This window comes from Odontomachus brunneus, unplaced genomic scaffold (genome assembly GCF_010583005.1).
Source record: "Odontomachus brunneus isolate Ranch 3 - 2012 unplaced genomic scaffold, Obru_v1 Obru_scaffold_010, whole genome shotgun sequence".
Taxonomy (NCBI): Eukaryota; Metazoa; Arthropoda; class Insecta; order Hymenoptera; family Formicidae; genus Odontomachus; species Odontomachus brunneus.
In genome coordinates this window covers 519248-531719 of record NW_022639460.1, presented here as the reverse complement: position 1 = coordinate 531719, position 12472 = coordinate 519248, and the positions used below count along the sequence as shown (strand labels likewise).

Below are 12472 nucleotides of genomic sequence, written 5' to 3'. Positions count from 1 at the left end.
GCTTCATCTGCGATTATCTATACGATTCAAGTTAAATAGTTGCAAGTTCTGCTTAACCAAAAATCTTGTTAACTTAGAATTCTGGTGACTTCAACTGGAATTCTGCTTTCTTTATATTTCAACCAGCCGAACTTCTCTTTCCATACATAAATAAGACATCTGTCAATTATGTGACGAGATTTCTTTTTCTCTTGTGGAATTTTGTGCTGAATATTCACATATTAATTCATCACGACACTCGAATTTTGCAAATAAGCAATGGGAAAAGCGACATAGACGCTTTCCAGCTAATAATAAGAATTTATTTTACCTATAATAGCGAACTTTTAGCAATAGCAGCAAAACGATTAGCCTTTCAGCTAAGCTTGACTAATGACTCATTGAAATTCAGCTGATACTAAGTCGTTTCTTTATGTATATTTCCCCAATGTCGTAAAAAGAACATTTTGTGCTTCCTTTTCTCCATTCTGTCTCTCACAAAAATAAATACACAAACGAAGTGTATGGCCTACATGAGCCTTGCTCAATGTCAAATAAAATAATATCAAAGTAATAGCCGACGTAATAACTTGGCCAGATTTTCTCTACTACTTCAACACGCGACTTATGTTATAGTGAATTGTGAATATCTTTTGATCACGAATTCGCGAGATAGTCCCATGACACCGACTCTTCCGTTTACACGTGACAGCCGTTACTTTCTTTCATCGCTCGCGTATTCAGAGAAAATTACATTGTGCGAGATGAAGAAAGGAACAAGCGAAAGAGCACGTAGAGCTGTTCGTTGTTCGTTCTCCCGCTGGTAGTCGCGCGAGAGCGCGTCTCTTTGTCGACCCGGCCGCATAATTATTACGAAGTAACGAAGGTGCGCGCGCTCGATCTCGATCCGTAAGAAGGGATTCAATGACGAGAGGCAAGTTCAAGAGGCGCGATTCCCATTCCCGATCTTACGTCAGTATGCCATTCATCCTTTCTCGGTCATCCGGCAACGTTCAGAATCCTCTCGTCGATCCTTCACTCCTGGTCGGAAGTGCGAGCCTTAAAAAGTAAAACCAAACAGTCGGTTTCTCCGTTACGCTAAACGACAACGATCGTTAAGCTACAAGCACACCCATCGGCGGGCAAGATCACTATATTTAACACGAGGCTGCATCAATGTTGCGCGAATCGGACATATCATTCCGCTTGATTCAGTGAAATGCGAATTAAGAGCGGATATCCTCATTAAACAGATTACGCCAACTCTCGCTCTTATCACGCGGCTTGCTATTAAGACGTTTTCGCAGGTTCAATTGATACTAGCAGCTGATCAGAAAAGAGGCAGAGAGAGAGAGAGAGAGAGAGAGAGAGAGAGAGAGAGAGAGAGAGAGAGAGAGACCTCTTTTCCGATTCACCTTGTTCATTTATCACGCGACGAAGTTTCAGCGAAACGCGCGTCGATAACACACGTCGCATGTGTAAGGCAATAGTAAAAGAACAGCTACATCTGTCCCACTTTCGATGATTACATCGTTTCATTATGACATCTTTGGAAAATCAACGAAGTTATCAATCTCCGAATATCTTTTTCTACGACCGTTATTATTAGGTTGGTGCCAAAGCTCTGTGTTGTGTTTGTCAAATAAAACAGAAAAGAAACTTTAGACTTTCATAATTATCACGTCGTGGATAGAAAATCCATGGTGAAAACTCTGTGATATTTTTGAATTATATTTGCGAGACAAATATGCTGTATTGAATTAGTCATCGAATGTACATCATACAACAATGTAAATTTTGTTATTGTATTGATTATTTGATTGTTATATTGATTTTGTTGTTGTTATATCAATTATGCAACTGCACGTTTACTAAAAGTTACACTTAAATTTTGCATTTTGCTTGATGTATTGTTTTGAGCAGATTTCTTCTCAGTAGATTTCTTGAATAGATTTATTCTTTCCGTATTCCTTTCGGATCTTTATTTCGTCGCTCTGTGTAGTAAATATGAATATTATACGAACCACATTTGTAGGGCACTACCTTTGCAAATTAACAGTAAAGTTCCTGTCAAATTTATGCACACCTGTTTATTTGATAACCCAGGTAGACTTTTATGATTGTGACATCACGTGAGACAATCGATGATGGAACTATATCGTTCTACAACGTTTTAAATTATTTTTATGAGACAAATTATTGTGTGAATTGAATTAATTATTAAATTAAAGTAAATACTATTAAATTAAAGTAATTAAACTAAAGATTAGTAAAGTTGCTGGTAAATTTATGTACCTCTTTCTCTACTTATCTAAGAAATTATCCAAATTCAAAGAATTAATAATTTTATTAACGAAATGAACAACTGAAGAACTCGCTAGTCTTCCTTTGATATACTCAACTTGCTACAAGAATTTCACAAAGAAATGACAAATCCTTCCACACAACTTCCGCAACGAATTGTAATTAGCGACGAATTAAAATCTGCTTCTCATTGAAACACGTTAACGACAGTTCAGCGACTTCTTAGCGACTCTTTAGCGACTCTTGGGCAACATCAGTGCCGAGCTAAATTGTTGCTAATACCTCCATGAGGTTACGGAATTCTCGAAAATAAAACAGGCCCGGGGTGGGGACGTTCACCGACTTTCGTAGGTCGCGGTATTTTTCCAGACGAATAGGTCAATGGGTTGCGATCGTCGGTGATTCCCACGAAGTGCGCGGGGCTTCGTGACACGGAGCAAAGACACGGAGCTTTCCAAAAAGCATGTCGATTAAGGCCAGGGGAAGACGCCGGTGAGATATACGCGCCGCTCGTGTCGTCACCCGCCCTAAATCGGTGAGAGCCGGCGCTTCTCTCCGCGGAGTATTCCATAGCTTTCGAACTTGTACGAGCAACTAGTTTAACGTCCGCTGGCGGACTGTGCCAGGAATGTCTGATGCAAAACCTCGATCGATCCTACGACGTTTCGCTGTCGGCGATCGACACGCCTACGACCCACTGGAAAAGAATCGATCAGGTGGCCGAGCGCAGCTACTACAGATTTGAATTTTAAATGTCCCCCGCGCGAGATTCGTAATGAGCATGGAATGTAACGGGGCGCTGTCGCCTCCTCGGTGCTCTCTCGGCTCGATACTTTTCCCTTATGGACCGTGACGCGCGTTCCACGCTCTGTGCCAGAAAACGCGGTATTAGGGCCCGCAGCAAAGTTTAAGCAGTAAGACGTAAGCAAATTGACCTGTATGAATATAAAGGCAAATGTATATGGATATAGGTTTAAGAATGCAAAGAAAGCCAGCATAAGGTTAAGATTAGGATATATGGCTACTAAGTTCATATAATATTATATAGATGGTGTAGGGTTTGTAGAGGTATAGTATGGACGGTAGTATGAGTGAGTATGAGTGTATAGATTAAATGTAAATCAAGTCCCCTTCTCGGCTAAAAATATATGCTGAAGGAATAAAGATATATATATATATATATATATATATATATATATAAGTAAGCAAATTGACCAATCACAGACGGTGGTTCTTCTTAGAATCAGTGATCGTGATTGATTCATTTGCTTGCTGTTTTAAATCTTACTGATTACGTTTTTCTATGTGCCATTGGCCTTTAATCCTCCGTCTGAAATACGTCCGTGAGCAACCACCTCGCTCTCGCGTGAGAAGATAACGGAAGGAACACGAAGAGCGAACGCGGGATCGTTTGTGAACGCGTACGAGTCGCGCACAAGTTTCTGTGTCAATAGGTATCGTAACTTAAAAGATACAGCTTGAATCGATTACATATTTCGTGTTATCGACGATAACATGGTATTAAGAACGAATGTGAAAGTGTTCAGGCTGAATTCAATCGAGTGTCGGGACGATTAGTGAGCTATTAGCGGCGCAGAGTGAGAAAGAGAGAGAGAGAGAGAGAGAGAGAGAGAGAAAGATAGAGAGGGGAGGGGGAGTCGAACGAAAGGATCACGCGTTTCCGCATGAGTCTGCGGCGCAATGAGTCATGAAACAATTCGTCCTGGCATCTCGCGAGGACCAGACTGCGGAGCTGCATCGCGGCCCTGCAGCTCGCGGTCGGAGAAGCGACCGGCTCCGCACGGGATCGCGTCGCCGTCTGAGCTGCTTTCGGCGCGAGTCTCCACATTTTATGATATTCGAAACGTAAAAAAGGAAACGATCGGTATGTGTGCCAGTGGGTCTCAGCTCTTCCTTCCCCTACCGTGTGGAGAAAGAAGAAGCCGGGGAGTTGCAGTGGGAGGAATGTCCGACGCGCGGAGAAGCAGCCGAGAGATGCACGGGGAGAGAGACAAGGAGAGATAGAGGTAGATAGGTAGATATGTAGAGGTAGATGGGTAGACTTTATTCGATCGTGGAACGAAACTCCCTTTGGGAGTTTAAACATACTGAAAAAATGTAATGTGAAATATAAGAATAATTATAGTGGATCAGAGTAGATACATTTGAAAAACATGTCTTTTTCTTATATATATTTTTTTTAATGATTAGGAAAGAAATATTTCTCTCTTATTCGGCCGAATCTTCTTTTCCACGATGTTTACACAAATAGACATGTACGTAAATTTGCCAGCAACTTTATTAATCGATTTGAAAAGATTGCGTTTTTTATTATTCATATGCATTTGCATTTATCACGACAAATGACGAAACAGAAACAGAAATGCAAATGAGTGCTAAAATAACGATCAAATCGTGCACAAAACAACGTATCGTGTAAAATGTAACATACGTATTTTAATTTAACTTTTAGTAAATTTGTTGTATCAGATTTGCTACATCAGTGTAACAAACAATTTATCTTATTGAACAAATGAAGAGAATATTGAATTTTCTTTTCCCATTCTTTCCAATCTAGCTAATAGTTTCTAATAGTGTAAGAATAGACTGTCAGTAACGTCTATCATGCTAAAGAGTAGGGTCAATTTTTCAATAATATCAGTTTCTCTCTCAGTCCCTGAAATTTCAGTTTCTAAAATAGAAATAGTACACATGAAATAAATGGATAGTCAATTACAGAAGAATGTCGATCTGTTTATCGATTACAAGATTCTCGGCAATTTTTCCACAAAATTTTCTGCGTGTGATCTGCGTTATGATGCAAATTTAATGATTAATTCATAATGCACTTGCCTCATAAATCTGATTCAAACAATTGTAAAGTTCATCGAATGTCCTACGTCGTGATAATCACGAGAGTCTATCTGAATGTTCTCTATTTCTTTTCTATCTTCTTCTTCTTCTTCATTACTCTATCTGAATATACTCTGTGTAAATATTGCTCGACTTCCTTGATTTATTATTACTTAGTCGCTCTTGTGGAGATGTAAAAGCGCGAGACAGATTTATTTATCTATCTATCTATTTCCTTCCCTCGTTTTCGTCTCGTCAACTCTAGAGTCCGTTTCAGATTGCGATTCGCGCGAGCCTACGGGCACAGTTCAGCGAGATTCGTCTCTTGATCACTGAAAGTCAGCCGCCAGAAAATTTGCGACGAATTCCCGCGGGATCACGGCTCCTCGCGCGTCGCTTTCTCCAGGAAATGGAATGAATTTTGCGCGCGGACAAACGCCTAACGAGCCCCGGTTATTAATTCGCCGCATGTACGCGAGACCATACGCGGCACGATCCACGCGCTTAACTTTCGGTGCGCCATCGCCATTAATCCACTTAGGGGACATCCGCGCAAGCGAACGGACTATTATTAGCCTTAGCGTCGCACGCGCGCTCATGACGAGCGCAGCCGGTCGAGTAAACGCGCATCCGACACGCAGGTGAATATATGCAGCGCGGCGATACCGCAGGTCGCTGGCACACTTTCCTCATTGGCTCGAATCGCGTTACCTCGTTCCTGCGATTTTCCAATGTTCCGTGCGCGAGCGAACGGGGAACACCGGTGTGCGCGCCGACCTGGCGAAGCGTGTCGCTTCGTTTGGTTTCGTTTCCGCGCGCCGGAGAGAGAGAGGCTGTTACTCCCTAAGCGTCTTATTAATTTCTCGCAATAACGCCGTTACGTCTCGATTCGTCCGAGCACGACTCGCCGCTAAACGCTCACGGCTAGACGCGATCACCGTCATTTCTATTCGTTTTCGCGCGATTTACATTCATCCTTGCGTTTTATATTCATCTTCGCGACTTATATTCATGTAGATACTTCATTGGATGTCTACATTTATATCAAGAGATTCATTTCCCACTCAGATAAATGCTGTTATTTATCTTAGCGTCTTATACGGGTCTTCACACGATTTATATATTTATTTTCGCGATTTATATATCCTCGCGAATATTGCACTTTGCGCGTGGTGCGATTAAAAGTTGACCACGTCGTGTTATCACTGTTTATCGTGTGAGTGGTGGTCGACGTCGTTAAAGCTGCAAATCTCCTCGATTCGGGAGTGACAAGAAATGCAAACATGATTTCTCACTCACTCACTCACTCACTCACTCACTCACTCACTCACTCACTCTCTCTCTCTCCATCTATCTATTTATCTACCTCTATCTTGCGTATATATGCTTCCAAGCACGTATGCTTTATTAACATGCGATGCACAACAATAAATACATATGTAAAAAAATAAATATATACGTACAAAAAACAATTAATCGAACAATGTGTACTTTGGTTTCTTCAGTTCGGTATCCTTGATCTTTCACTGAGAGAGTCCTGTTCCGTAGCAACGGCCCGAAGAGGGTTGGATGAGCGCGTTTTTCGCGAGCAAACGTTTGTTCGAGCGTCACTTTCTACCGTGGCTGTTAATTAGTTTCTTGGTCACTGTCGTCTCGTCTCGGCGTGTCACTGTCACTGATCTCGCGTCGCGTCTTCGTCACCGTCGCGTCGTCGTTGTCGCCGTTGTCTACGTCGCCGTCGCCGTCATCGCCGTCGTCGTCGACGTCATCGTCAGTCGTTTCCCAGAAGTCCGTTAACCCCCTGCCGCGGCAACCGTGCAGTTTCGCGCTCTACAGCCGAGAGGATGTGAACACCACGTTGGTGGAGTTGCGTTAAATGAATGAGAGGATGATGAGGATACAATGACGATGCAATGGAGAATGTAAATAGTGCGAACGCGCCGCCGTCAACGTGGCCCGTCTCGGTTCCATCGCGGAGAGAAGCTCCGGTCATCGCGATAGGGGAGTGGAGAGAAGGCCGTGGGATCTCGATCGAATTGCGCGGAGGATGCTGGCGATTGACCAGGACATCAGGACGCCTGTAGGTTGCCGTAGAGATTGGCGTATCCTCGGTAGGGCAGCTGCGTGCGGTCCTCGTCGTAGTCCGCGAACGATCTCTTCTTGCGGTGATGATGGCCGACATCTTGCGCGTACACGACATGATGACCGCCGCCGTGGTCGTCGCCGCCGCCCGCCAATTTCTTCACAGCCACGATCAGTGAGAGCATCAAGGCCATGGCCGACACCATCAGCGCCTTCATGGCCAGGAGACCAAGCGCGCCGAAGCCCATCGCGGCCATCATTTTGCCTGCACGCGTCGGGAAAACATAGATTTATTCAAATACGTTGTTACTTCAAATTAACGACGTGATATCAGCAAGTGTCGCGATTGCATCTAATGCGCGAAATCAACAGCCAAAGAAAGATAATCTCATCCTTAGTGGAGTTTTCCTATTTGTCGCTTCAAGAGGATTCTTCTGAGAGAAATATTCGGACGATATTATTCATTATATTTATTTAATACTATTCACTCTTCATTAAAAAGGAATATCCTTTCAAGGGTAAAGTGCAAGTTTTCACTTAGAATATGAGATTGCAGGAAACGGCACCTTGCAACTAAAATTATTTTTATTTGGATATTAAGATATTTTCTTTTTAGTTTTAGTAGAATTCTCTTGAGAGCAAAAAAGGATTCAGCTATGGATGAGATTATATTTTTTTTTATGAAACAAAAGAATTATACGAGAAAATGTTATCGTATCAACAGCTTTTTCTGAATAAATCTTCTTTATTCAATGATAGTATTATTGAGACTAATGCTTGAGTTATTAGAACAATAATGTGATGTATCAATTTTAATAATACTATTACTGAATCAAGATTTATTCCAATCAGAAAAATGTTGTTGACACAAAAGCATTTTTTCGTACAAATATAAAGATCTGATCAACACTCTTTTAATTGGAGTGATTTGTTCAACTTAGGTTAGGCCTCTCTTATTTTAACTTTGATATCAGATTCAATTTTTTAAAATTAAATTTGTGCTTAATCAACATTACGTAATTTCTGTAATATTACGAGACTATTCTGAATCATATATTCGATCGTGAATATAAAAACACAGAATATTAATGTAAAACGAGATGTCTTGATTGGAATAAATCTTCTTAATTCAATAGTAATATTGTTGTAACCAATACTCGAATTATTAAAACAATAATATGATCAGTTTCAATAATATTATTATTGAATGAAGATACATTCTAACCAGACAGAAATGCTGTTGACACAACGGTATATAGATATAGAGATCTGGTCAATTCCCTTTTATTTGAACTACGTGATTCGCTCTCCGATTTTCGCCTCCAGATTTAGTTCGCGCGTGCGATAAACATTGCGCAATTTCCGCAATATCACGCGACTAGTCGGCAGGATTCGGCCACGAATACACAAACACAGAACATTGACGCGAAGCGACGCGTGGTCGTAACTTTCTCAGATTAATCAACCGTTCATGGGACGTTGATTATTCGTAACCACTTACCCATCATGAGAGCCATTATCAAAATACCGCCGCCGCCTCCTTTCTTGCCTCCGCCACCTTTGCCGCCTCCGAAACCGCCGCCGCCGCCCAAACCGCCATCTTTCCTCGCTGCAAAATACAAACTTTCAGAGATTCCGTCCGAATTCTTTCCCTCTCTCTCAACGAGCATCGCGAACGATCAGCGGGACTCCCTCACGGACGATTTACCCACCTTCGGACTCGGAGGGCAAACTCTCTTGCAGCGCAGTTTCAACGTTCGGCGGCAGCAGGGACGGCAGCTTGACCCGCAGCTCTCTACCCTCCAGGAATTGCAGGAACGGTCCGAGGCCACCGAAGCCCTTGAACACCCTGGCCTTGCGCGGCGAGCCGCTGCCGGGCACCTCGACGAGGCTGACGCCGTCGAACAGCTCGATATCCCGTTCCTTGCTGGTGGTCTCCAACATCTGCTTCACGATCTGGCGGACGATTCGCACGCCATGGCAGGACATGGACATGTTCTTCGCGTCCTCGGTCGCGCACGACGTCGAGAATCCCGTCCACGCGTCCTTGACGTTGGCGGCGGCGGCGGCGGCGGCGGCGGCGGCGTCGATCGTGTCGACGATCGACAACGCGCAGATCATCAGCAGAAGCAGCTGGACGAACGGACGTCGGCGGCCATCGTCGTGTATCCGCGACATCGTGCCGTGTCTGGGTCCGGAGATACGAAGGCGACTCTCTGTGTATCGCGTTACGAGGGAACGGCCCTTCGGAGACCAAGGCGCGCGGAGAAGACAGACACCGGACAGGCGGGTTCTCCTCGTGGTCGCCGACTAACTAACTAAGGGCGACTGCGCCAATGCGTGGTCGACGTGATACCGCGCGTTCGTTCTGCGTTGCGTAGCTGCGGAACCTACGGCGGAGGTCCGAGTGCTGCAGCGTACGAGCTTGCAATTGCCATTTATATAGATCTACGTGACGGTCGGTGATTGTAGCAGGAAAAAAGCAAGGAGAGCATTGGTACGGTGGCTGCCGTTCTCTGCTCTTGCTGTGCATTAGCCGGTGAATTTTTCGTCCGCCTCACGGCAGACGCAGTCTCCTCCGAGTCGTTTAATTCTTGTTTCCCGACTAGCGTTTCAGAGCGTTACGGTGCGCTCGCGCGGCCCGATCGGAGGCGGTGGCGGCGGCGGCGGCGGAGGTGGTGGTTCCGTCATCTCGGGTAAGCCGAGTGACGCCCGCCTGCCGTCCTTCTCGCGCCGTCTTTCGCGCCTTCCTCCCCCTCCCTCCGCGCCATCGCTGGCGTAATCCGCATCTGACGAGATGTTAAACGCTATTCTAGACCACCTATCCGACTCCCGGATCGCACGGCGACGCGGCCCTCTTCTGCTCCGCGCGCGGCCATCACCTTCCTTTCTCTCCTTCCGCGCTTTAGTGGAGCGGAAGAGAACGTGCCGATTTCGAATCGCGATCACACGCCGCGGCTATAGCACGTAGAAGCGACCGGAGCGCGTCGCGTCTCCCATGGAGAGAGCATCCGCGAGAAACCGGAACGGGACTTCGCACCACGGCGACAAGGACGAACCATGGCGAACAGACGGACCCTTTGGTGGACAGGTGGACGCGCAGGGCTGAGAAGCCGGCTCAGGAGGAGCTCACACTCGACCGCAGGAATGCGACAATGAACGCGAGATGGAATGCGAATGGACATGGCGGCCGCAGGAGGGCTGCAGGAGCAAGTCGGAGGACGCGGAGCAAGAGAGGCGGAGGGGAACGAGGACGGCGAACGTGGACGGAAAGAAGAGATGACTATCCGAAATCTAGTTCATCTCCACGTGCCTTTCTCTTCTGTTCCACTTCCCCTCGCATGCCTGATACCCCGTAGTTATGTACGCACTCGGAGGTCCGCTAGAGGTATAACTACCGGCCGGCTCGAAATCATCCTGCCGTTCCTCGGGACGACTCGATCGCACGCGGACGATCGTCCTCGACTATATAAACCTGAAACCGGAGCTCGCGAGGCACCAAAGACTTCTCCATGGGCCCCGAACACGCCGATTAGAAGCGGCAGAGCATCCTGCGCTTGAAACAAAGAGAGAGAGAGAGAGAGAGAGAGAGAGAGAGAGAGAGAGAGAGCACTCGCGTGCGAAAACGACCACTTAATCGACACCGCGCACAATACACACGGAATGGTAGTTATAATTAGTGAACGTTGCTTCACAATTAGCAGTGGATACACGCTCTGCTTGCTCCGCGGCAATTTTATCGTCCATCACAGCGCACTTACTCGAGTCATACGTGTAGGGTTCCTTGCGAATTTTTTTCTCGCGGCTCGCGCAGGTCCGTGTTAGATTTCCGACGAGCATCCGCATCGCGATCGCGTTATCGCGACCTTTCAGAGAACCTGTCGTCCCCCAAACGTCGATCTTGTCTTCTTTTCGCTCTCTATCTCTTTCGCACTTTGCGCGTCTCGTTCGACCTGTTGCACATAGAATCGATTTTCCAGCAGCAACTCGAACGTAGATTTAAATTTTAACTCTGCGTTTGAACAAAGTTTGAACGTAATTCTAAGTTCGAGTTCTCAACTGTCGAGAAATCGACCCTTAATCTTACTGAAACTCGAGGTAACGCCAAATACGAACACGGTAAGTTATTCTGAAAGTTTCACAATATCCACAGAATTCGAAAGTATGCTGAAAATTCGGCGATCCATTCAAAAGCAACGTGATAAATTTCCAAATAACTACGACAATTCGTTCAGGAGCGAAAATTGTCGATATTCACGAACTGACCTAGTCAGGGTTGAGAGATTAATTAATACACAAATTCTAAAATTTGATCCTCTACTGAAAAGAGAGTCTGCTTGGACTCAGCAAATTTCTAGTCAAGTACAAATGAGCTAGAAATTCAAGTAATCAGGATTTTCTGGTTCGTTCATGTTTCACCTGCGATTGGTTGACCCAGTCTCCGACCATTTTTTCGTAAGATTCTAAAATTTCAAATTCAAATTTAAAATCTCGAATCCATAATTCGTTAGTCAGAAACGCACGCATACACACGCGAGCACGCACACACACACACACACACACACACACTCACACATATCTGCACACGCACACGTGTGAACGCAGAATCGTCGCAGTAATCGCGCGACAATAACTCTTTTATAACGAGGCCCGAGCGATTTTCACCGCTTGGCTCCGTATTAATCTCTCCGATCTGCAGGTAATTGCGCTTGAAGCAAGCGGGAATTCAGGTTACCGGCGACGAACGGCCCACATATCAGAAATCAACGGTTAATTCCAGATCCATCGTTCGTCGTGATCTCTTTTCCCGATATCGACGGCATTAATTGGTCGCGCGGCGCGCGTTCGCGCAGATTCGTAAACGATTCGTGTCATCGTCCACAAATATGGGAAATCATCTCGACACCTCATGTAATAACAACACGATGACGCTTTTGAGAGCGCGTTCATCCATGGCCGGTCGGTCGGTCGGTCGGTCGGTCTGTCGGTCGGTCGGTCGATGTCGGCGATATCCGTGTACGATCGAGGTTTCGGACACATACCGGACTTCAATTTCTTCCTCCCTTCCTCGCCATAAACACGCACATGAACGGTTTTCGAAAACAAAAAAAGAAAGAAAGGAGGAAAGAAACTGGGTCAAGTCCGCGATCCTCGCCACTCCGTACGTCGGAAATCGAAAGTCGATTTCCTCAATGGCACGAGATGAACGACGCTCTCTCTCTCTCTCTCTCTCTCTCTCTCTCTCTCTCTCTCT

General features: G+C 45.4%; 1 protein-coding gene across 1 annotated transcript; it reads right to left on the bottom strand.

Moving 5' to 3' along the window:
* Positions 1-6518: 6518 nt before the first annotated feature.
* LOC116840576 lies at positions 6519-9650 on the bottom strand. The gene is made up of 3 exons (XM_032807440.1): positions 8931-9650; positions 8720-8827; positions 6519-7483 (listed from the first exon to the last, which is right to left on the bottom strand). Exons 1-3 carry the CDS (start codon positions 9394-9396, stop codon positions 7206-7208), a joined length of 852 nt encoding a protein of 283 aa, XP_032663331.1. The 5' UTR covers positions 9397-9650; the 3' UTR covers positions 6519-7205.
* Positions 9651-12472: the final 2822 nt, after the last annotated feature.